Below are 26,388 nucleotides of genomic sequence, written 5' to 3'. Positions count from 1 at the left end.
CCGGTTCTTGTCGGTAGAATCTACTTTCCGAATCGGTGGTAGCTTCACTTAATTGTAAAATGACGATTCAAAAGTGCTTGTAAAAACCTACTGGAATAAAGTTTATTTTAATTTGATTTGATTTTAAAATAGGATTGGAGATATAATGACAAAGATTGCAGGAAATTAAAGTTAAAAATATATTATAGTTACCTTAAGAGCATCGATAAATACGTGCTCGTGACAATGGTTCAAAGTGCAATAGTTAATTGACTTGTGCTGGTTCTTCTCTGGATGTTTGACAATCAAGAAGTAATTTTAATGCTTGCTATTGGAACAAAGCTTCACTTTATATAAAATGAAAAACACTTTTAAATGTTTAATTTTTTATTCAAATGTTGCTTTAGAATGAAAAGGATCGTAGATTTCTTCACTGGGATACTTCCTTATTACTCAGGCATAATAAACTCCGTTGAACAAGATATTGTTTCCATTATACAAGTAAAATATGAATGGATGGTCAGCTTCGAATTTGAGCACGTTGTGCATCCCTGAAAGCACTCTGATGCCAAATTCTGCAAACAAAAATAATTAATTATATACTTATAAATTAAAATAATATACCATTGATGATTAAGTCTTTACAACAATCAGCTTTGTATACCACAAAGCTAAAATATCGTTTTAATAAATAAAAATGTGTGTTAAATGATTATTATTATTATTAGTGCGTTTTAGGTCAAATCGTTTAGTAATCCAAAACCTATATGATCATATTTATTTGTTTTAATTACATATTTTTAAAAAGTGGTTAGGTTGTGATTTGTTAAAGTCCAATGTGTCCTACCAAAAGGTCGTATATACCGAGGTCCTGGGTGGTAAAGACAATAAAATAATTATGAAACTTTTATTTCAAGTCTGGAGGTCGATTATAATATGACACTCGTAGACTACGTAATATTCTACGGAGATAGTTGGTTCCTTGAAAATGGTATAAGGGTATCACAGTTCATTTGTTTTTTTAAAAAAAAAATTTTAAACATTTTCGTCTTTTTTGAATGTTAATGAAACAATCAAAGAGAGAGAAGTATAAGTAACAACAATAGAACTTTTAGCAATCTCCCTATTAAACAACTCTTATAAATTAGCAATTTTAATGAACTAGTCTAGTCAGCAGTGTAACACTATGACACCCCATAATGTGTGGTATCATATTCTTATAGTCCAACCTTTAGAACTTGTTTGGAATAGGCCTATGTATTATAATAATAATAGCTATTGTTTATAATTATTGGTGCGGGGGTGAGCAAATGACTGATGGACGAGTGGTCACGTAAATGATGACTATTTCTTGCATTCGCTAACCTTTTCAACTAAGATGTTAATCCCCTTGTAACTGTACGCTGTCTCACTCGCATAGAATAAGTGGGGATTGATAGTTATGTCTGCGCAAATATTGGCGGGGAATTGCATTTGTTATTGCAGATGGTGTTAGATTGTTTTATAGAATTAATCATTCTCCTGTAATACTGACGAATTATTCTAGCTTATAATTGATTATCAAATGTAGTTATCGAAATATGGTGCCTTAAGTAGGATTTTCCAATAAAACATACCTTTACTGTGTTTACTTACACTACTTAGTTACGTGTGTGTACTGTGTCTTAACAGTTTGTAGAGTATAATACTTTGAAATCAGAATATTCTGATATATTTGCCAAGACAGCTAGTCTTGATTAGATAGAAAAATGACACATGAATTGTATATTCGAATGCATTTTATTTATATTTTAAAACTCTAACGGATTCCCAATAAAATATATACAGTGCTGTATTTAACTATTTTTTAATAAGCTTTATAAAATGTGCTTGATACTTAAATGTATATTTGTAAGAATGTAAAATTAAAATAAGTAAATATTGATTTTTTTTTGTTAATGAGTAAAAAGTAAACTCATGTCCCAATACAGGGGAAAGGTCTTGTCTATTTTAGGAGATTGTAACCGATTTAAAGCTTATCACAGGTTCGTTAACTGGTAATACACAACATTTGTATTTTTTCTCCCCTGAGCAATAAATTTATAATATTTACGAAAACCCAACGTTCGATTTATTATAATTCTGAAAAGGAAATACGAAAGAAAAAATAACATTTCATATTCATAATTGGTTTTTAATTTTTTTTATAACATTATAAAAATAAGCGATACTATCAAGATTATGTTAGGTATTATTTTTCTCGCTTTACCCCGTTAAACAGAATCATCGAATTGGTTTTGATTGCGAAGTAAAATGGTCTGTTGGCGTTGAAAACTTTTGGGGATTCCTCAATTAACATCGCACTTTCGAAGTAGAACACTGAAATACGACCGGAAATTGAAAGATTTGTTAACAACAACAACAGCAACAGCCTGTAAATTTCCCAGTGCTGGGCTAAGGCCTCCTCTCCCTTTGAGGAGGAGTTTTGGAATATTTGAATGCACTTGCAGGTTTCCTCACGATGTTTCCCTTCACCGCTGAGCACAGATGTATTATAAACACAAATTAAGCACATTAATATTCGGTGGTGTTCGCCCGGGTATGAACCCGCAATCATCGGTTAAGATGCACGCGTTCTAACTACTGGGCCATCTCGACTCTCGAAAGAGTTGTCTTTAGTAAGAATTGCTTTACTATCCGCCGAAACTTTGTCATATTATATTAATACTAGCCTTGATATTCTAAAGCGGTTATTAGGAATTTTTATAACATAGTTGCAATATGTTACATACACATACTAATATTGTTTTAGTAACTAACTTAATTAACACGTAGTCACATAAAAATAAAATAAGAATAGAGGAAATAGAAATAAGAATAGAGGAATTGGAGATTCGAAAGATTTATTAAAGTGTATTAAACTCACTTTACTTATGCCTAAAGGCCGTATGAATATAACGGAAATCAGATGTTAATTGTTTTTTAATTTTATTTGAATTAAGTCAAATGATTTATGATACTATGTTTATGTTGCGATTTCAAATCAAATCAAATCAATTTTATTCAAGTAAACTTCACAATGAAGCGTTTGTTAAGATATTCACTTGATTTATTTTCAGTGTTTTGATGTATATGCAGTTTGTTATTTCTGTAAATGAAGCTGCCATTCTGTACTGCTTTTATATTTAAAACATTAGTTGTGTATGAAACACAGGCGTTGCCATCACTTTCAGTGAGGCTGGACAAAGCCTTTGTCGAAGTCGATTGTAATTTCAGGCAGTATATTTCGGAGAATATAGTCGCAAGACGAGCAAGGGACTTGTCTGTTTCCAATATTTCAATAATTGAAGCAATATTGAATTTACAAAGAATTAAATTGTTTTCAAAGTTAAAGCGTGCTTGCCATTTTTCCACCACCCACGATGCTTGGCTATACGCGCCCACAAATATGAAAAGCGACATCGCTGTCGACCTACCCCGACGCGAAATTTAATTAAGTATTTCTATAGATCGTGGAAATAATATAAAGCTCTATGTTTTATATACTGCGACACAATATGTGAATTTAATTTAATATCATTATTATATAAACGTTCAGCTTTACGGTATAAGATTAATATTAAGAATAATATACTCAATGATAATTTTGATAGGATCAGCCATATATATTGGTGAAACAGGTCAAGCTATTTTTTTAAATAATTTTAACAACATATATTAAACATATACATATTCTCTCTTAAAATAAGCTTTGGACAATAGATTTTAATGCGGTTTTCATCAACAAATATAGCGATTTAAGAAGGCTTATTGGAAAGGTTAGAAATATATCATATTAGAGAGAAACTGACAATTTTATTTATTTAACCCAAAAAAACAATATTTTTCTTTTGATGTTTGCTCTTCTATATAAAAGCTGTACTGTATTGTCTAGTGTGAAGCCATGTGCCATAATATTAACATGATAATAAAAGCTTGAATATACGTTGGTTTTCATATAGGACATGGAAATTGTATTCTATATAGTATATGAACAAAAGAGTATCTACTGAGGTTCTTCTCGATGCTTGGTAGATATTAAATTCGATCCTGTACCATGATATGGAATTAAGAGCCTCCTCGAATGAAGGGTATTTTGATTCAGTTTTTGATTAAGCTGAAGCGTATTTTGGCTTAAGTCCAATAAGGCGCTTTCATTTATCAAACATGTTAACGATTTATATCCTGACGACTCTACTAGCAGAGGAATCATTATCAAATACATATCATTGTTGTAAATACTTTAATACTTCATATACAAAATAGGAATTGAGCTAATAACTTCAGTAGCGGGCAGATTCCGTAGTTGTGTATAAATCTGTGTATTTGCATATTATTGATTATTTAGATACTACAGTAAAGCCTCGCATCAAATGCATATTTTGTCTAGATTATATTTTGAATCAACTTAAAAGTTTTCAGAAAACTGATGGATTTATACAATGATAATTATCCGAAAATACTAAAAACTTTCTACTTATACTTTTGTTAATTTGAAGAAAGACCCCGTAAATAAAAACTACATAAATAATTAATAACGAGTCATATTATAACGCCAAACAGTTTACGTCTTTTGAGTTACGGTTTGAGAATGATTGAGCTTGTGTAAATAGGTATATTTGATATAACATCTTGGTTCATAAGGTTGGTAAGATTTTATTGCCTATAATCTATATGTTTTTAGGTGGGTGAAACCACTTATTATGAAGTGCACCATTTTCATGCCCACTTATTTTTTTTAAAGTTGTTGTTGAAAATTTGATGGTAATAAAAATCTTTAGGATACTAAAAAATTCGAACATAATTATCAGAAGTAAAGTTTACTAGTTTCAACAGTGAAACGGCGCCACAAACATGTTTACATAATTATACATTATCATTTAAACAGGATCGGCTACATTTAGCGACCTATTGTAGCAATAAAGCGGTTACAACATGGTGAAAAGTTAATTTTATCCCGGTTTAGTTTCCCGCTCACCCAGGGTCAAAGTTAGAATGGTTCTTTAAACAAGTTAAGAGCAAAAGGTGTTATGATACATAATTCTGTTTCATGATTTGTACCTTTTTATTATTAAGGATGATAAATTCCACTGAATAAGATATTTTTCCCTCTGTATAAGTAGAATGCGAATGGATGGTCCGCTATAAAGTTTGGAGTTATAATGGCTGCCAAATATGTAACGCCGAATACTGCAACGTTAATAACATTAAATGAATTACATTGCTGATTAGTCTTATAATCGTAAAACACAAGAAAATCGACGATTAAGCTTTTTTTTCTTTTGTGAAAGTATTCTCCCTTATTTTACTCAGTAGGGCATTAGTTTATGTGTGATAAATACTAACCACTTATCAGATATTCTATCAATGAACAATAATTAGTATTGTTGTGCTCCGGAGAGTGAGCCAGTGAAATTACAGGCATGGGAAACGTAGCATTGTTTATATCTTTTTCCACAAGACTTCGGTTGTTTGGTAAGTCAATTTTATGCCTGTACTGTACTGTTACTGTTTACCTGTCATATCAATATCAATGAAAATAATCTTATGAGTGATCAAAAACCCGCTTTCTATATAACCGATCGTTATTATGTAACGATTAATGTATACCTTCTTGCTGAGGCTTTTCAATCATGTCTCTCTCAGACCAAAAAAAAATCGAATATCATAATATACGTTATTCTATACTTGAGCAAAATAAATAGTTCTTTATAATGTTTAATATTAGCTAGGTCATTAATATGATTTCCGTTAATTAAGACTAAAAATTTCCACAATATATTTGTCCATTATTGAAACATTAAATTAGTTGTTATTTATGTATTTATATCGAAATATTTTGATATATTGAAACGGAATTTGGAAATGAAAGATTTATTTCAGTTTTCAACATCGTATAATTTATTCCAAAGATGACGTAAAATAAAACAATATTTTATAAAAGAACTAAAATTAATTTTATTTTATTTAATATGTATATTTCATGGACAGTAATTTATTACGATGTATTTATTCTTCTCGTTTTATTCCGTTAAATAGAGTCACCGAATTAGTTTTAATAGCAAAGTAAAACGGTCTGTCAGCTTTAAACACTGGAGGAGCGATCTGGTCAATCACTAAGCTTGTGGCAACAATTCCAAATACTGAAATAAATAAATAAGAATTACGTAATTAGCAATGTATATGTTCACGACAAAGAGGTTCTGTTATAATTGCTGATTTATAAAACTGTTATTGTTATTTATGAAATTGTTATTGTTATTTATAAAACTGTTATTGTTATTTATGAAACTGTTATTGTTCTTTATGAAATTAATATTGTTATTTATAAAACTGTTATTGTTATTTATGAAACTGTTATTTTTTATTCGAAACGGCTATGGTAATTACATTTCGGTACAAATGCTATTTTTCATGGTGAGCAATTCGGTTTTAGAAGAGGTCGCTCGACAACTGATGCGGGAATTGCGCTTCTCAAACATATTTACGATGATTGGGAGAAATCACAGAACGCTATTGGAGTATTCTGTGATTTATCTAAAGCATTCGATTGTGTAGAACACGAAACGCTTCTTTATAAGCTCAAATATTACGGTGTTAAAGGTAAAGCTCTTGATCTCATCGCTTCATATTTAAGTCAAAGAATCCAGCAAGTTTTCATTAATGGAATAAAGTCTTCTGGATCTACGTTAAAAATGGGAGTTCCACAAGGTTCAATTTTGGGTCCCTTTCTATTCCTAGTATATATAAATGATCTTCCTTTCTATGTTAAGGGTATTTGTGATATAGTGTTGTTTGCTGACGATACTTCGCTGATTTTTAAGGTTGACAGGAAAAAAAAATGACTATGACGATGTGAACGGTGCATTATCACAGATACACAATTGGTTTACGGTAAATAATTTAGTTTTGAATGCTCAAAAAACAAAATGTGTAGTTTTTACCCTACCCAATGTTAGCAAGCAAAATTATAATATATCTTTAAATGGTGACCGTCTTGAAGTAGCTGATACTACGGTGTTTTTAGGAATAGAATTGGATTCCAGACTTCAGTGGACTTCTCATTTATCATCCCTAACAGGAAGACTCAGCTCCGCAACATACGCGGTTAGAAAAGTTAGACAACTAACTGATATTGATACCGCTCGTTTAGTTTATTTTGGTTATTTTCACAGTATTATGTCATATGGCATATTACTTTGGGGTAACGCTGCAGATATTGAATCTGTCTTTATTTTACAAAAGAGAGCAATTCGGTTTATTTATAATCTTGGAGCTAGAGACTCTCTTCGGGATGTTTTTAACAGAGTAGGAATACTTACTGTTGCGTCGCAATATATTTACAACAATATCATGTATATTCACAGTAACATTGATCACTTTGATAAAATCAGTGATAATCATTGTATATGCACTAGAAGTAAGGATAAACTTATAACGCCAAGTTTCCGACTCCGCAAAGTCAATGGATCCTTCTTGGGGCAAGGTATCCGTTTCTATAATAAAATTCCGCAGAAATTTTTAACTTTGCCGTTTAGTAAATTCAAATCGTTTGTTAAAAATACATTGGTAGAAAAAGCATACTATTCGATACAAGATTTTGTAGATGATAAAAAAGCGTGGAGTTAATACCTGTTGACTTCCAAGCAGGATACATTAATTGAAATAATTGTATTTAATTAACATGACGCTGTATTTTTTAAATGTTAAAAAAGAGTAACTACTGAGTTTCTTGCCGGTTTTTCTCGGTAGAATCTACTTTCCGAACCGGTGGTATCTTCACCTAATTGTAAAATGACGATTCAAAAGTGCTTATAAAAGCCTACTTGAATAAAGTTTATTTTGATTTTGATTTTGATTTTTGTGGGTTAATTTATAAGGTGAGACAACAACATCACATACATTACTCTGATCCCAATGTAAGTGGCTAAAACACTTGTGTTATGGAAAATCAGACGTAACGACGGTACCATAAATACCCACACCCAAGACAACATAGAAAATTAATGATTTTTTCTATATCGACTCGGCTGGGAATCTAACCCGGGAACTCGGAGTGGCGTACCCATGAAACCGGTGTTATTATATATCATGATTTAGGTGTTATATCGTGCCTGTTGCACTGGCACGATATAACACCTCACTCAAGAGGAATACAGAGTTAGTTGATAACTTTTATGTTGTTTTTTATGAAATCTTTCTAACCTAATTGCTTGGCAAATCAATATTTTTGTTTTGTATAAATATTGTTTTTAATATAACAATATAAAACTTCACGATCTCTTTTGAATTGTTTGAGATACTTTATTCTATTTGTGACCTTTTTATTATATTGTTTGGACAGGAAAAGGTTATTGACGCAAATCATACAACCTTTTTTTTAAGACTTAATTGTGTATTGAATACTTTTTAAATATATTTTATTATTTATTTATTTAACCCTATCCAAAATAACTCCTAAATATTAATTTAAATAATAATTTTACAAATAACATTAACGCCATATTTTTATGAATTCATAATATCATATTTTTTAGACCATAACGCCGTGTCATATCAGTTCAAGGTCAAATTTATTTATTTATCTTTATCTGGAGGTCTGGTCAGTAGGTTTGGATAATATTCCAATCCATTCGGCCACTTCGGCCATCTTGGAAAAATAAATCAATTAAAAGATTGAGTAGAAATTTTCATGTTGACTTTAATTAAGGCTTAATCCATATGAACATTATAATACGTAAGAGCCTTTTGATAAAGGGAGTGGAGCGTTACGATATATATCTATATAGACGTGCACGGGTCATATTCATTCGTTTGATTGGAGATTATAATCTATCGAGATGAAAGCTCGATGAATTTGTTATAATTAATTAAAAATGTGAATGGAGACCAGTCTCCTCATGACATGATATGACATGACATGGAATGCGGACTGCGGATGTCTTATATCAAAACAAACAAACAGACCGGAGCTACGGGATCACATGGGGATTTAGCTGTCAAAAATTCTTGATAATCCGGTTTCTTTTCGATGTCAGGTATCCCTTTGGGGAACCAAGGGAAAAGAAAAGAGATTACAGCTAATTAAATATCACGGCTGTTTAAAAACGTTACTTTCAAAAATACTGATATTTTTTTTCATGTATAATAAATTAATTAGCAAGAGATGGGATCTTGATTAAAACGTTAAATTTATTTTATCTACATATATTGCCAATTTAAAAAATATTTTTATTATATATAATATTTTAATTTAAAAATTACATGGAAAGTAAACAATGTTTAGAACGAATTTATTTAAGCTTGGTACAGTACTCCATTAAATAAGGTGAAATACTTCGCTTTGATTGCGAAGTAGAACGGTCTGTTGGCGTCAAAAACTAAAGCAAATTCCTCACTGATACTCTCAACGACGACGTAAAACGCTGAAATGAGACAAGAAATCAAATAAAATAATAACGTATAAACTTAAATCAATTGCTTGTTGGGCTAAAGTGTCGTCGCCTATATAAATACCAGCATGCATGGCTATGCAGATTTGTTCACGATGTTTTCTATCAATACCGAGACTGAAATCTATAAAACCCATAAGTTGAAATAAATATAAAAAATCATTCGGGCTTTAACGGTTTCGAATTCGGAATCTTCGGCTACAATTCCCGTAATGACTAAATCATCTCGACTCTCAAATATATGACAGTTAAAATAAAAAAGCTATCGATAATAAACCCTTTATTTAATAATCATTAACACACATAAATGACAGTGGAAAGATTTAAGAATATGTACACCACAAGTGCATTATTATTTCAATAAATTATTAATTTTTATTTTATTAATATTATTTTTATTATTTTCATTTCAACAAGATTAATACTAAAATCATAGCGACTTATAAGTTGACCAGTACTCCGTTGAATAGAGTTAAAGATTTGGATTTCACTGCAAAGTAAAACGGCCTATCGGCCTTGAAAAGTTGATATTGAGCGATAATTGGGGCAGAAGCGTAGCTTATGCCGAACACTGTAAAGAATATCAGAAAGCACAATATTAGACAATTTAGAACAAGATAAATTCGGAGAGGACAAATTATATTTGCCCAAATAGTTAGTCAGTATATGACTTATTTCTTGAAGTTCTTAGTCACTACGCGGTTAATAATTCTGAACTTTTTAATCATTTAAAATCCTATCTTCTAAGGTATATTTGGAAATCAGACGAATTTATGTTTAATTGTATTATTAATATTATATTTAAAAGAAACCCGTGGCAAATTCATCAAGTAAATCGAAATATAATTATATATTAGTAATTTGCTAACGGAAATGTAGAACGTGCTCTTTATTAAGAAAGGAATGTTTTTGACTCAAGTTTGGTGTTTTCAATCGTCACGTTTATTTTTATTATATTTAATAGTTATATAGACAGTAAAATGAGCCACCTGCTATTAGGTGGGGAACACTGCCTATAAATATTAACTCTGTAAACTTCAGCACTTATAACACATATACAGCTATGTTATGTCTCCTATGCTGCTATGAGCTGAGATGGCCCAGTGGTTAGAACACGTGCATCATAACCGATGTTTTCGGGTTCAAACCCAGGCAAGCACCACTATATAAATGTGCTTAATTTGTGTTCATTGTGTTACATCGTGGGGAAACCTGCATGTGTCTAATTTCATTGAAATTCTACCGCATGTTCATTCCACCAACTCGCATTGGAACAGCGTGGTGGAATATATTTGAATCCCTCTCCTTAATGGGAGAAGAGGCCCAGCCCAGCAGTGGAAAATTTACAGGCTGTTACTTTTTTTATGTCTCCTAAGCCGGTAGTTACACTGGCCCACCGATTCGTTAAGCTGGAACACAACGATACTAAGTATGGCTGTTTGGCGGTAGAATATCGTAATGTCAGTAATACGTGCTTGCGCAAAGCCCTTCTACTAAGTAAATTATTAATTTTAGTTATACAAAAAATCTTCAAATGTTTTTTTAAACAAAATATATTTTCCGTTAATGATATTTTAATACTAATAATGTTAAATCATCATAATTAGTTGTTTTCTGATAGATTTAATGAGTAGTTATGTTTAATAATGTTTACAGTACAATAATGAAAATACCTTTACCACAAATGGTTCTCTATTTGTGGTAATCATTTGCCTGTGTTTATCTAAAATAGAAAATGACCTAATATTGATCCATTCAGCTAAACTATTTTTAGCATAGTTTCGCAAAATTTAATTGCCATTATGAAAATTAAGTTGAGTTAATTAGTTTTATGTATTAAGCCATAAGATCTGCTTAATATCTTTATGAAATATTAAAAAGAAACCTTTATTTTAATAATCAGAATAGGTGTTTATTACGATGTAGATTAGATAAACACAGCATAGGGTTTTTAATACAAAGTGTTAGTACTGTAGGCTCGTTTTAATGAGAATTGAACGCTACAATTTGAAATTGTAATTAATAATATATAATACGGATATAAAGGTCAAGAGTTTATTTAAGTAAAAAATTTATTGTAACCGTTTTTACTTCTGATGACTTGATTTTATAATACCTGTTGACTTCCAGGCAGGATACATTACATACATATATCATTGTATTTAACTAATGTGACTGTATTTTTTAAATGTTGAAAAAGAGTACTGAGTTTCTTGCCCGTTCTTCTCGGTAGAATTTACTTTTCGAACTGGTGGTAGCTTCGCTTAATTGTTAAATGACGATTCAAAAGTGCTTGTAAAACCTTATTTGAATAAAGTTTATTTTCATTTTCATTTTTGATTAACACCAAACAAAAGAAAATGACATCACAAGTATTTTAATGCTAATCAAGGCTCATTTCATAACAGTCATATCAAGATGCTTGGTAATTTTGTTGATACAGTAGAAGTCAAATTGAATCAACATTCTGAACAGTACGTAGAATATGTTTATTATAATACCTTATAATAATATAAGGAAGTTTTCAATACACGTAATTCATCGAAGCATTATTTACGACTTATTTTTATTGTTTTGTAACAATAGATTCATTACAAGATTTAAACGAAGTAATAAACCTAACACTTTACTTCATTCCTTTAAATAAATCAATATTTCAATTGATTCATAACTTTTATGTTGTTTTTATTGAATGTCCTTACGAAGGTATTGTTGGAATTCTACACCAAACCATACAACAACAACACAACAACAACAGCCTGTAAATTCCCACTGCTGGGCTAAAGGCCTCCTCTCCCTTTGAGGAGAAGGTTTGGAACATATTCCACCACGCTGTTCCAATGCGGGTTGGTGGAATACACATGTGGCAGAATTTCTATGAAATTTGTCACATGCAGGTTTCCTCACGATGTTTTCCTTCACCGCTGAGCACGAGATGAATTATAATGACAAATTAAGCACATGAGTCAGCGGTGCTTGCCTGGGTTTGAACCCGCAATCATCGGTTAAGATGCACGCGTTCTAACCACTGGGCCATCTCGACACCAAACCATATGGATGGCATTTTTTCCAATAAAGATATTCGACATATTGTTAGTGAAGATAGGTAGATCGAATGGCAAATGGGTTACATGATGATAATTAATGATTGGTTACCAACATATAGAAATTGGCGCTGTAAGAAATATTAAACAATCTTTAGATCGCCAATTTATTACTAACCCTGGAAACTAAGATGTAATATCCCTTGTGTCTGATACAATTTTTTATAAAGTCTTTTTCGTTTGAACTAACTAAATTTTATGATGTTGATGATATAAGTACCGTGCACCCAGTACCTTCTACATCATGATTTATTTAAAGTAGATTCTTTGATTTTTGTCTTTAATAATCTTTTAAAAATCACAAACAATTAGGTGCTTGTTAGTATTTAAATTAGATCTCTTTTTACTCCTAACTAATTTATCATTTCTGTTTCCTGCTAATGTAAAACAATCACATTCTTAAGACTGTAGTTGAACACACGTAGTGTTAGCGTTTTACCTCAAATCGGCTTAATCGTCGATAACCAGTTAATGTTTTAGGAAAGAAAAATGTAGTATCACTTACCATTTGCAGCGGCTGCTTCAGCACCTTCTTCGTTAATTTCAATAAAAGCTTTTTGTAGAGCTGAATCTATGTACAGATTACTGGTGTGTTTCAAAAGGTTGTCTAATCTGGCATCTTTTGGAGAGAATAATCTCTGAATATCCATCTGAAAAAAAAAACTTTAAATTTATATTTGTACTGAATCTCTTAAACACCGAAAATTTGGTGTGAGTGAATCAAGATCGGTTGTGAACTTAGGATGGAACGAGTTTTTCCCCTCTCCTGGGGTGGTACTTGCACAAACCTTTCATTGTGTTTAATCAAAACAATCCTGACGCATTCAGAAGACTACTATTATAGGGGATTATAACAATGAAAATTACTCCTTATTCATCGATATAATTTTTACTGACCTTTAGAAGAACGTCTTTGAGATTCGTCGTGGTTTCGATCTTAAATTTAGGCAGGTAAACTTCGACGTCTGTTTCGTGCATGTCGCTCATGGCTTTGTCGAGTACTGTTGGGTCTTTTAGCTTTTCTTCCAACTCGTTAATGCCGTCTATTTCACGAGGTAATACAAAAACGCAAGATGCTTCATCTCCTTCATAAGGAATTTCAAGAATCTGTAATTTAATAATATTTAGTCAAAAATCTGTAAAAACTTGCCATGTTGCTATAAAAACAATGGAAATATTGAACCTACTTGTGCGTTCAGCTCCTTGCTTTCTGTGTATTTGTAACTATCTTTGTTGTACATGGTAGGTACCTGGATCACTTTGTCTTTGGTTACATGGAAATCTTTATCCCTAGTTGCGTATTTTTGGAAGGGAATTTTCCATGTACCCTAAAATGAAAATGTTATTAAAGCAACCGTTAGCAAAAGTATACAATACAGGCCAATGTCGTCGTCGTAATTGGAATTAGTGAAATGGTATACCTTGAAGTAAATGGCGTTGACTAAAAGAGCTCTTGTGTCAGGTGTTAAGGAGTCTGGGTCTACCAAGTTTTTGATCCGATGATTTGTTTGATCTTCTACCTAAAATTATAATATAATTGATTTAATTTAGTGACGTATTCAAGTTTTGTCAACCATTGCTATAATATAATTCCAAAATATACCCAAGCGTTGACTTCGTCAGCTACTGCTACGTTCTTCTCAAAGTCGACATTTTTGACTTCAGAACCGAAAGTATCTCTAGAGACAGCAGCAAACTCATTATTTAATTCATAATTTTTAGCGACGTAAATTTTACTAGCTGTTTGCAGTGTTACTCCTTTCGTTGACCTTAGTTTTGAATTCGCGAAAGAAAAGGCAGCTTTTGTCTAAAACATAAAATGTATGTTAATAAAATGGTTAATTGAATTATTTCCTTCTTTTTTTCGTTGTGTATATTATTTTTATTTTCTCTTTTTAGAGTAAACAATATTCCAATTTTAATTTAAAGAAAAAGTCACTTAAAAGAAATCCAAAACACTTTTTTGGTGAAATCAATGTACTAAAAGATCAAATATTTAGTATGATCAAGATCGTATTACAAATAAGTTTGATTAGGTACCTTAAATTGTGTGGCAATATTTGTGTTTCAAATACGAATCGAAACTTTATTTATAAAATATTTTGTTACTTCCCTATTAAAAATGTTTAAAGCTGTACTGCTTTACTTACCACGTTATCATTGGGCATTCCGATGGCATTAAGTAGTTCATCGTGAGATTCACCGACTGATGCGAGGGCCAGCTGTGCAAGAGGCGGCATCACAGAATACGCTGATAGAACAATGCTTTTCTCTTTATTTGCCTTTGCTACCTCCTGAATAACAAAAAAATGTAGTAAGCTTTCATTATTTATCATAAAATGGAAATCTTAAGGCGAATTTAATTTAATGTTTTGTGCTAAACTCACATTGAACATTTTCGCTGTAAATTTATTGTTGCCATCTTGAAGGATCTGTTCCAGATCCTGCTCTGCCATCGCTAAGGCAGCGATTGTTAAAACTGAAAGTTATTAAAGTAAGTTAAATAAACAATTCAATTCAAGTAGAATTTTGCTTATATTAAAAATAATGTAGTATATTATATTTTTCACCTTTACAATAGTTTGGTAAACGAAAAAAAAAAATTATATCTGTTATTCTATGTGATGAGCCAGTAATATATCGAATTATATTTGTGATATATAAACAATAATATTTTTTAATTTGATTTCGGAGTATTTAAAATATTTAAATAAATAACATTTAAACGAGTTTGATAATACATCGAACGATATGGGTTATCAGAATATTTATATTAGGTTTATGAGTGTTTCCCGATAATGACTTACTAACTATTACTTGATACTGGTTTAGGTATAACGAATTGTACTACTTCTTTTGAAATACTTATTGTTTTTTTTTTGACTATTTGATTGTTTGTATTTGTCAGAAACTAATTAGACAGACCGACCCACGGGTCAAATGGTCATTTGTATATGTTGTTCAATTGAGTTTTACATCAATTGCAACTTTTTTAAAACACATATTCCTCATCAAATGTATGACACCTTATTGGATATAGCGGGGTTTGAGGGCTGATTTATTTACACCTTTATAATCAGAATTGCGACTGTTTAGTCGCTATTCTGATTATAAAGATATAAGGCGTATAAAAATGGTTGATATTAATGGCCTATAGGTTTTTCCGGTTCCGGTGGTGTAAACGTAAAGACGTAATGATTAGTGGTCTGTGTTTTTAATTCGAATACCGTGTAAATAGCATCAGGTGCAACACAAAAACACTCAAACTACAAACATAACGCGCCAAAGTGCATTAACAAACGATAAACTAAGTGAAAACTGAACTATTAAAACCTTTTGAGAGATAAACATCAAAGGACATTTAAGGTTAGCTGTCATTACTACTTGTGTCAACTGTCAAGACAATACAAGTTGACTGTACCAGTGCAGTGTTACCATATTAAATATCTCAAGCTAGTACCAACCTAACAACCTTATAGCTGCGTTCACACAATTACGTTCCGCGTTAAGCAAAACATTTTGTATGGAAATGGATAGCCTACAAAAATTATTCGAACAAGTAAAACTTGAAATGTCAAAACAAACAAAGGAAATTGTAGCACAGTTAGACGAGAAGTTAGTACCATTAACACGAGAAATTCAAGAATTGAGATTGGAAAATGAAACATTGAAAGAAAAAATATACTACCTTGAAAAACATAAAAGAGTTAACAATATCATTTTATACGGACTACATGAAAGCGAAAATTCAATTAAAACACTTATTCAACTTGTTAAAAAGAAATTTAAAGACGACTTGAATATTTTAGTGGAAGACAGAGACATTAATACGATATACAGAATCGGTAAAAGAGACAAGCAAAAAGAAAAAGGGAGGCCAATACTCATATCATTTGTCAACAACTGGAAAAAAAGCGAAATTATGAAGAACAAAAACAAATTAAATAACAATGTCTATGCTTCTGAAGATTATCCGAGGGAGGTGCTTAATAGGAGAAGGGAACTACTACCAAAACTTGAAGAGGAGAGGAAGAAAGGGAACTATGCAACAATAAATTACGATAGGCTTATCGTCAAAGACGGCAAATCAGGAAACGTGAAACGCAAAAGAGACTCCCCCGCCTCGCCAAGCATATCTGAACAACCCCGTAAACAACAAACAACCAAAGCAAACAGACGCAATGCATTCGATTTGATGAGGAATAGAAGCAACTCCCTTCCTATTGGTAATCACCCGTCCGAACCAGAAGCATAGGATAAAATCATCAGCCGCCGGAACAGTAAAACTACCAATAAAGTACCAAATAAAATTAGTAAAAAAACATTCCCCAAGCCGACTGGTCCTCGTGGGGAATTAGACCACTACCCTCCATCAAATGCAAAAGATACATGCAAAGCATCAACTCTAAAAGTGTGCACATTTAATGTAAGATCCTTATTATCAACAGAAAGATACCTTGAACTAAACTATGCCCTAAAAAACGTCAATTGCGATATCTTAGGAATCTCAGAAGTCAGAAGATTGGGATGTAATATAGAAGAGCACCAAAATTATATTTTTTGCTACATTGGTCAAACGAAAGGTCTGCACGGAGTAGGATTTCTTATTAAGAAAAAATATAAGAAAAATATTACTAACTTCATAGGAATTTCGGAAAGAGTAGCATTTTTACAACTAAAATTTGAAAATTTTACTTTATCAATAATCCAAGCATATGCACCTACCGAAACAGCATCAGAAGAAAAAATTGAACAATTCTACAAAGAAATGGAATCAGCGCATGAACTAGCATTTAATGACCAAGTCATAGTAATGGGAGATTTCAACGCGAAAATAGGTTGCTCAAAAGCAAATGAATATCCCATCATAGGTCAACATGGTTTTGGAGAACGAAACGCAAGAGGTGACCGCCTTATTAACTACGCTTTCGAACATAAATTATCTATAATGAATACATTTTTTAAGAAAAAACAAAATCGCAGATGGACTTGGATGTCACCTGACCAAAAAACAAAGAATGAAATCGATTACATAATGACAAACAATCCCAAGCTAGTACTAAACGTGGAGACAATAAGTAATATTCCTTTTCCCTCTGATCACAGACTAGTGAGAGCAACGGTACTACAAAAACATCCACCAAAGAGCAGAAGGAACTACACAACACCACCTAAGATACCGAAATCAAAAGCAGAAATAGAAAGTTACAAAACATGCCTAAAAACAAAACTAGGAAACAATAAAATGAACTCAGATGATACTCAAATATACTACGATTTCCTAGAAAAAAGTATAGCAGAAAGTCTGAAGTTGAAAAATAAAACTCAAGCAGAAGGACATAAAATATTCAGTAGAAGTACAATTGAATTAATTAATAGACGCACCGAGTTAATACACAACAAACACAAAACAAAAGACATGAAAATTGAACTTACTAGAATATACAAAGAAACCAGCAGATCCATCAAGAAGGACTACAGTAACTATAGACATGAAGTTATCACAAGAAATATAAAAAAATTTAGAAGTACAAAAAGAGCCTTCAAGGAGCTCTCCACACACAAAGCATGGATTCATAAGCTAGAACAAAACTCAGTAGAAACCAACTCAAGGAAAGATGTTCTAAAACACGCAACTAACTTCTATAAGGAACTATACCGGAAAAGAAATAAAAATGATATCGAGATAGAAGCCAACAATTCTAACGAAAATAATAAATCGTACATAGAACCAATCAAAGACATAGAAGTGTACGAACATATCAAGAAGTTAAAGGATGAGAAGAGTCCCGGTCCAGATGGAATATACAATGAAGTTCTCAAATCAGCTGCACCCATTTTGATCGACCATCTAACAAGATTATTTAACATGATAATGGATACTGAAACCGTACCAGAACAATGGCGCACATCTGACATAATTCTAATTTTTAAAAAAGGAAATCCCTCTGACGTGGGAAATTATAGACCCATAAGTCTACTTTCGAGCATGTACAAGCTGTTCTCATCTATACTTTTAACGAGAATAACAGGAACTATCGATAAAATGCAACCAACAGAGCAAGCTGGGTTCAGATCAGGCTTCAGCACAATGGACCACATACAGACGCTAGAACAAATAATAGAAAAACACCAAGAATTTAATAGACCCCTGTATGTGGCCTTCATAGACTACAGCAAAGCATTTGATAGCATTAGCCACTACTCAATTTGGAATGCATTACAATGCTCAGATGTGCACCAAAAATACATCAACATCTTAAAAAATATCTATACAAATAGCACAAGTAGAATAAAACTAGAAACTAGAGGTGACGTAATAAAAATAGAAAGAGGTGTCAGACAGGGAGATCCTTTATCGCCGAAACTCTTTATTGCGGTACTCGAAACCATATTTCGAAAGTTAGACTGGTCGAACAAAGGGGTGCTAGTAAACGGAAAATATCTAAACCACCTAAGATTCGCTGATGACATAGCTATAATTGCCGAAACTCCAAGGGACATTGAAGAAATGATGAGGACACTGGATCATGAAAGCTCAAAAATTGGTTTAGAAATGAACTTAAATAAAACAAAGATAATGACTAACAGTTATGAGCGACCTATCATAATAAAAGGAGACTACATAGAATATGTCCAAGACTATATATATCTGGGTAAACAAGTATCATTCAACAGGACTAGCAACGAAGAAGAAATAACAAGGAGAATTAATATTACATGGAAAAAATTTTGGTCTCAGAAAGAAATTCTAAAAGGTCATTATGGATTGCATTTAAAAAAAATCGTATTTGATACTTGCCTCTTGCCATGCTTATTATATGGATGCGAAACATGGGTATTCACAAACAAAGCAAAGCAGAAAATCAAATCCACCCAAACAGCAATGGAAAGGAGTATGTTGAAAATCAGAAAAATACATAAAGTGAGGAACGAAACTATCAGACAAAAAACCAAAATCAACGATGCTCTGAAACATGCACTCACACTTAAGTGGAAGTGGGCTGGACATATCTCACGATATACTGACAAAAGATGGACTATTGAAACCACAAGATGGAACGGCCCTGGGGGAAAGAGAAGTGTTGGTAGACCAAGAAAACGGTGGGCTGATGATATCACCAATGTCACAGGGAGCGACTGGCTAACCGTAAGCAAGGACAGAGAGACGTGGAAAAAACTGGAGGAGGCCTTTACCCAAAAAGGGGTCCATATTTCACACAATGGAGACTAACAACACTAACAATAAATTAAGAAAACTTACTAACAAACTACTAATTTCATTTGAAATGTTATATTGAAATATGGAATAAATGGCTTTATTATTATTATTATTATTATTATTAATGGCCTATACAGTTAGCATTCTTACACTATTCCATGTGGTCATTTATTTTGTATATTATGAAGTAGGAATCTAAACAATTATTATGTAAATAAAATAAATATTTATTAAAAAAGACAATGAATAAAACTTGTGTTGGTTTGTTGTTGGTTGTAAAATACACAATAAGCAATCGGTTCGTCTCGTTATTAAGAAACAGTTTATTTCATCGGGAAGTGATTGAGTTTACAGTTTGATTTTCCTCCATTGCATGATCGGAAGGTGTATACGTCTATTTTAATATTTTTAAGTTGTTTTAGTTATATTATACACCGGTTTAAATTTTGTTTTATAGATAAATAAATAGGCTATTTGACAATGCGACAAATAAATTATCAGTTATGCTAATCAGTATATATACTGAGTTTAAAAATGCACTTTTTAAACGTTTGTCACGTGACACAAAACGCTCTTGATTGGCCGGCTTATGATGAAGTCACTTGCGTGCCTACTATATAGACAACAGATTAAAATACAGGCAAGTGACGTCACCGACCCCATTGCAGCGCCATATTTGTAAAACGTTTCGTTTTTGTTGCCTTCATGAACAAGTGTCATCATATTTTATACATCTTTTAAACGTTTTGTATAATGATAGATTAAAAACACTTTTTAATAAATACATATATATTGAGGTACTACATAAGTGTGCCACTTAATTACTCATATGCACTTTCATTTTACTTTTAATGTTCCGATAACGGCTTAATCTACTTCAATTCAATATCAAACTTACTCTCCTGTCATTGGATGAAGGCTACGGATTTATATCATACGGTTGTGTAGTTATCACATTTCAGAAATTTCTTTTGCAATGATCAATCCTTCCTAGAAACATAAGTGGGGACTTCAACCAACATACTACTCAATCCTGAGTAGAATGTTGGCTCATGATGTTTTCTTTATCAGTGTGGAAGATGATTTGTTAAACAAATGGAGGACAAGAAAATTTTAGTAGTACACTATCTATGCCCGCGACTTCGCATGCGTTTGAATTTAGTTAAAAAAGTTATTCCTAATATGAATCTGAGTATGAGTGAAAATGTGTCCTAATACGAATTTATGACCTTGATTTGCATATCGAATTATCTATCCATGCCACTATTTACAATATTTTAATGCTGCATGCGAATGCCTCGTTGGTCTAGCATGAAAGCCGCAGATCCCGAGGTACCAGGTTCAAACCTCTGATCGACCAATGAAAATTATTGTGATTTTGTGTCAAAAAATTCGCGTAAGTTCCAATTGTTTTATGAGAGATATGTGCACCAAACAAGAGCTGCATGTGTCCTGCTGATTAGTCTCGCATGAGATTAGTCGCCTTGACCGATTCTGACTATATTATCTTAGTTTTCAAAATATAAATTTTTGGAATAAATTTATCTATTGATAGATATGATTAAGATTGGGAAAAGAGAAGAATTTAACTTTGTCAAACAATTTTGTTTTATTACTAATTTCAACAACAGCAACAACAGCCTCTAAATTTCCCACTAAGGCCTCCTCTCCCTTTGAGGAGAAGGTTTGGTTTCTACCACGTTGTTCCAATACGGGGTGCTGGTATACACATGTGGCAGAATTTCTGTGAAATTTGATACGTACAGGTCACGATATTTTCCTTCACTGTCGAACACGAGATGTATTATAAACTCAAATTAAGCAGACACAATTAGTCGTGCTTGCCTGGGTTTGAACCCGTAATCATCGGTTAAGATGCACGCGTTCTAACCACTAGGCCATCTTGGCTATAAATTAATGACAAAAATAATGACATAACCTTACAACAGATTGTTGTGAAGTTAGAGATTGATTATAGTCTCGTAATTCATTGACTCATTTACGTTATGTTTGTTGGTTTATAGATAATTGTAGCATAACTTTAATTAACTTCAATTATCGTTTGTAAAACAGATACTACACCATTGTCTTATCAGCGATGTGGTATTTATTTACATCAGAGTTTAGCGGTAATTTACGTTAACGAGACGGTTTTAAATAAACTACAAAGAGGTGACATATATAAAATAAAGTAAATAAACAATAAACTTGTAAGGAATAATTTTATGTTTTTAAATGCTCTGCATGGAATAGCTGGGTGGATGGACAAATGGATCACTTAATGACGAGTAATAATAATAGTGATAACTACTGCCCATAGATATTTATTTATTTTTTATTTATAGATTTTTGTAACACCATCAGCATATTCACAAATGATTGAGTAAAAGTAGGAAACAGATACTTGTAGTGTGACACCACTATAAGCGTTTACATTATACATATTAATAACAATGAAATAAACACTAAACTCCTACATTAATATATCTTTAAATTAAAACGTATAGCATTGTATATACTGCAAATAATGTTAAGATATTCTCGCACCTATCAGCAATGCATGCAAACTCGATGGGTCAGTGAACTAAGATGTCATGACATTAAAAAAACATTTGATATTTATGGTATTTAAGAATAATATTCTCTATTCTTTTCCACGACATAATATCTTATAGATTAGTAGATTTTATAATTCAACTTATGTTTTACATTTAGTTTAATTTAAATCTAAATTCTTTTGGATTTATGAGAATTCTTCTAAAGATGAAACATATTCAAAACAAGTTGTCAAACGCGGTTTCCCTATTTTTATGGTTTAAAAAATAGTCAATGTCCTTTCTTTTGGTTGTGTCATTCTAAATTTCAACAAATAATATTAGTAAAGATGTAAAGAAAATAAATAACATCTTAAATACCCTTCTGATAGCAAGAGCTTAGTCCATGTTATTTTGCAAACAGTAAACATGCAAACATTCCAAATATACTAACTTTACAATCGAGTACGATAAATTATGATCACAAAAAACATATTATCTCGTTTAAAATCAACCCGCAACCTTCGGCTGAGACCGCGAGTCATCCCGGCTCTTAAATAAACATACAACATATAAATATATATGAAGTGCATTAGACCGATTGTATTATACCGGCTGCTGTAAAACCTGTTTAGAAATATAATAATAAAACTTGATTTTAACTCTACGAGAATATTAACGTGTCGTAGGGTTGTCAATTACATTATAATCTGTACTAGTATTATAAATGTGCAAGTAACTCTGTTTGTCTGTCTGTCTATCTTTCACTCATTAACCACTGAGCCGAATGTGATTAAATTTGGTATGAAGCAAATTTGAGCTTCAAGGAAGGACATAGGCTTCTTTATTGCCTTGTACATGACAACCAAACCCTTAAAAGAGGAGTGACAATTACAGTAACATATTTTTATTTTCACACTATGGAAATAAACTATAGGTAAACAAAGATAACTTATAATAGACAAAATATAATCTGATGACAATCGCTCCAAAATTAATATGTTCATTTATGTATATAAATGATCATTTATAAAAAAATCAACAGATCAACTTAATAAAATTAAACATTGATCGAAACTTCAAAAGCTTGCTCAGTCATTAAATTGCAAGAAAATGTAACTCGTATAGATTTATCAGGTTCGTATATATCAGCACTGATTAACAATAAAAATACAATGGATATCAGCGCGAACTGATTGAAAGTATTTGCTTAAACAAATATTGCGATAATTTTTTTTAGACCGAATTTAAATTTATTTTTGTTACTGGCAACCCTAAGGTTTCGTTGTGTGGGTATTTCCATCGGCTTTGTGTACATGCGTACGGACTGTTTGTGTTTGTTTAGATGATGTAAGTAATATATTGAATTGATTCTTGTTGCTATCTCGAATGTAAAATGCATAAGAAATTAAATTTTTATTTTGCGATTGTAAAGTTTAAATTTTTATTGATAGTTAAGAAGCCTCACAACTGTCATAAAAGTAAAGTTATACACTCCATTCCAATCATAATAGAAAAAAGGCAATAAATGATATTTGACAGCAAATTGACGCGATATCGTTGGTCGATTGATTATTATTTTTTGAATGGAATAGGTTGGCGGACGAGCATATGGGCCACCTGATGGTAAGTGGTCACCACCACCCATAGACAATGACGCTGTTAGAAATATTAACCATTCCTTAAATCGTCAATGCGCCATCAACCTTGGGAACTAAAATATTATGTCCCTTGTGCCTGTAGTTATACTGGCTCACTCCTCCTTCAAACCGGAACACAACAATACTGAGTACTGTTATCTGGCGGTAGAATAACTGATGAGTGGGTGGTACCTACCCAGACGGGCTTGCACAAAGCCCTACCACCAAGTATTTATAATAATCACTGTGATTTTGCGAAAATACGTTTTGAACGTCAACGAAATTGTTATAGGAAGTAAAATTGAAGTGGAAATAAGTAGTTAAGTGTAATAGTGTTATATTTTAAACAATCATAAAATCTCAGTAAATAGAGTCGAGTTATAATATCGCATGAAATAAAATTCAAGGTTTTTTTAACTTCTACCCTAATTCCATTGGCTATATAATATTTTTGTTATGCATTATGGTAAGTGGTGACCACTGCCACTAATACTGGAACTGTAGGAGAGTAGAGAGACTGTGTACCATTCGTTACAACACTTAAGTGCTGACACCACATTGACAAAATATTTTTGCGCGTTTGAACTAAAATTTTATGGATAATTTAAAAATAAAAGTAACCTAAGTTACAGTGACAATCCCTTAATAATCGGTCTAGCCGGTCGGTAGATTAGCCGGAACAAACAGACAGACGAAAATGTTATTTTAGTATATGTACCGTGTATACATAAATATAAATATACTTAAAGTAATTTTAATATTACAAACAGACACTTCAATTTTATTATAGATATAGATAAGTTTTTATGTAAATAACCAAAACAATCTCACTATTATTTATGAGTTTATATTATTGCTATTATCACTAATGTTAAACCTTATCAATCAAATTAACTTAACACAGCAGTTAATTTCACATTAACTCTATTTAAATTTACTTGTTCAAACACAAGAACAATAAACGAAAACTATTTTAAAATTACTGTTTGAATAAAGTTATTTTAATTAATTTCTATATCCATTTATTCATTCATTAATTTAAAACGTAATCCGCACAGAAAACTTTAATATATAAATATCATGCGTTACAAATACAATGTATTGAATAAAATTCAATATTCATAGTTTACTTTCATATTTAAAACACGTCATGTCAAATTTAAAAACCAATTTCGCTTTTTTGACATTTGAGTTTTTTTTTTTTTATTGTCAAAACAACAAGCTATCGTTCGGTTGAGCTGGTTTTTCCTGTATTTTAAAATGTAAATACTTTATACATATTATAAGCACTTACATTTGTCTCCCAATAAATAATATTGTTAAATTACATTTATATTTTACGACTAGCTGAGCCTGTGACATTACACGCGTTTGAATTTAATAATAAAGAAAAAATATTGTAGCCTAAGTTACTCCTTATTATATCAGTTAACTGCCAGTGACGGTTCCGTCAAAATCGGTCCAGCCGTTTTAGAAATTATCCGAAACAAACAGACAAGATTGTAAGATATTGTAGAAATATGTTATTTTGGTATACGAGTATGTACCGTGTATATGCATTGAGTACAAAAGGGCTATTTTAATATTACAAACAGACACTCAAATTTTATTAAGTGTAAAGATTACATGTAATTATAATATAAATATTGTTATGCATCATTAAAGTAATATATTTGTTGACAATGTTTATAAGCACAATATCAATGTAAAACACGGGGTCAAGGGCGATCGTTTTACACATCTCTATGTATGATAGTTTTAAACATACAATGTAGATTCCTGACAAATGATGTGATTACTTTATATTTAGAATTGAAAGCTGATATGAAAAGTGATATAATTTGAAAATATATTTATATGTTAATTTTGTATATGTATACTTACAAGATATACATAATAGTAGCTTCATTGTGGACGTCGCGCGTGGTTGGCGATCACTCACTGACTGCTTTTGACGAAGGTCGTGGTCTTTTAAATACTTCACAGATCGTGTTCTGTTACCATAGCAAACAAGCGACGGGTTATCGAAGATTTCGGAGAAGTTATGATCTGATGTATTTTTCCTCTTTGCAAGCGATTTAGTTTATGTTTTGTTATTCCCAATAATTTTACTATTTGATTGACTTCGGTGACTTTTTTAATTTGTATTTTTTTTATTTAGATTTATTTTAAAGGTAGAATGAGTTATTATTTAAGCCATGCAGTTACGATGTGATATAATTATAAGAATACAACTCAAGGAATAATAGTGTAACCGATATTTAATATGTAAGTCTTCATTGAAGTGGCGTTAAATAAGTGTTATCAAACTTACATAAAACGTAATTGCAATAGCGTTAAGAGAATAAAGAATAAGTTATTTTTTAACCAAATCCACTTATTATACTTAAATTACAACAAACACTGAAGACCTGTGAAATGTTTCCTTGGTAGGACTAC

The 26,388-nt window shown here is 31.7% G+C and overlaps 1 protein-coding gene across 8 annotated transcripts; it reads right to left on the bottom strand.

Annotated features, from left to right (window-relative positions):
- Positions 1 to 348: 348 nt before the first annotated feature.
- LOC124530580 (alaserpin-like) lies at positions 349 to 25,975 on the bottom strand. Of its 8 annotated transcripts, none has more exons than XM_047104807.1 (10): positions 25,834 to 25,975; positions 14,941 to 15,032; positions 14,704 to 14,847; positions 14,157 to 14,360; positions 13,975 to 14,073; positions 13,741 to 13,881; positions 13,451 to 13,660; positions 13,059 to 13,203; positions 5,059 to 5,187; positions 349 to 554 (listed from the first exon to the last, which is right to left on the bottom strand). In XM_047104807.1, the coding sequence occupies exons 1-9, from the start codon at positions 25,856 to 25,858 to the stop codon at positions 5,069 to 5,071; spliced, it is 1,179 nt and encodes a 392-aa protein (XP_046960763.1). In that variant the 5' UTR covers positions 25,859 to 25,975; the 3' UTR covers positions 349 to 554; positions 5,059 to 5,068. The 8 variants fall into 8 exon arrangements, with proteins under 8 accessions (XP_046960763.1, XP_046960760.1, XP_046960764.1 ...); XM_047104808.1 differs by lacking the exon at positions 349 to 554 and adding an exon at positions 2,132 to 2,337; XM_047104806.1 differs by lacking the exons at positions 349 to 554; positions 5,059 to 5,187 and adding exons at positions 5,875 to 6,140; positions 23,778 to 23,779 and having other exon boundaries at positions 25,834 to 25,883.
- Between the last annotated feature and the right edge of the window lie 413 nt (positions 25,976 to 26,388).

Source organism: Vanessa cardui, chromosome 6, assembly GCF_905220365.1.
Source record: "Vanessa cardui chromosome 6, ilVanCard2.1, whole genome shotgun sequence".
NCBI classification, from domain to species: Eukaryota; Metazoa; Arthropoda; class Insecta; order Lepidoptera; family Nymphalidae; genus Vanessa; species Vanessa cardui.
The sequence above is the reverse complement of the archived record's forward strand: the minus strand, read 5'-3'. Positions and strand labels throughout refer to the sequence as shown.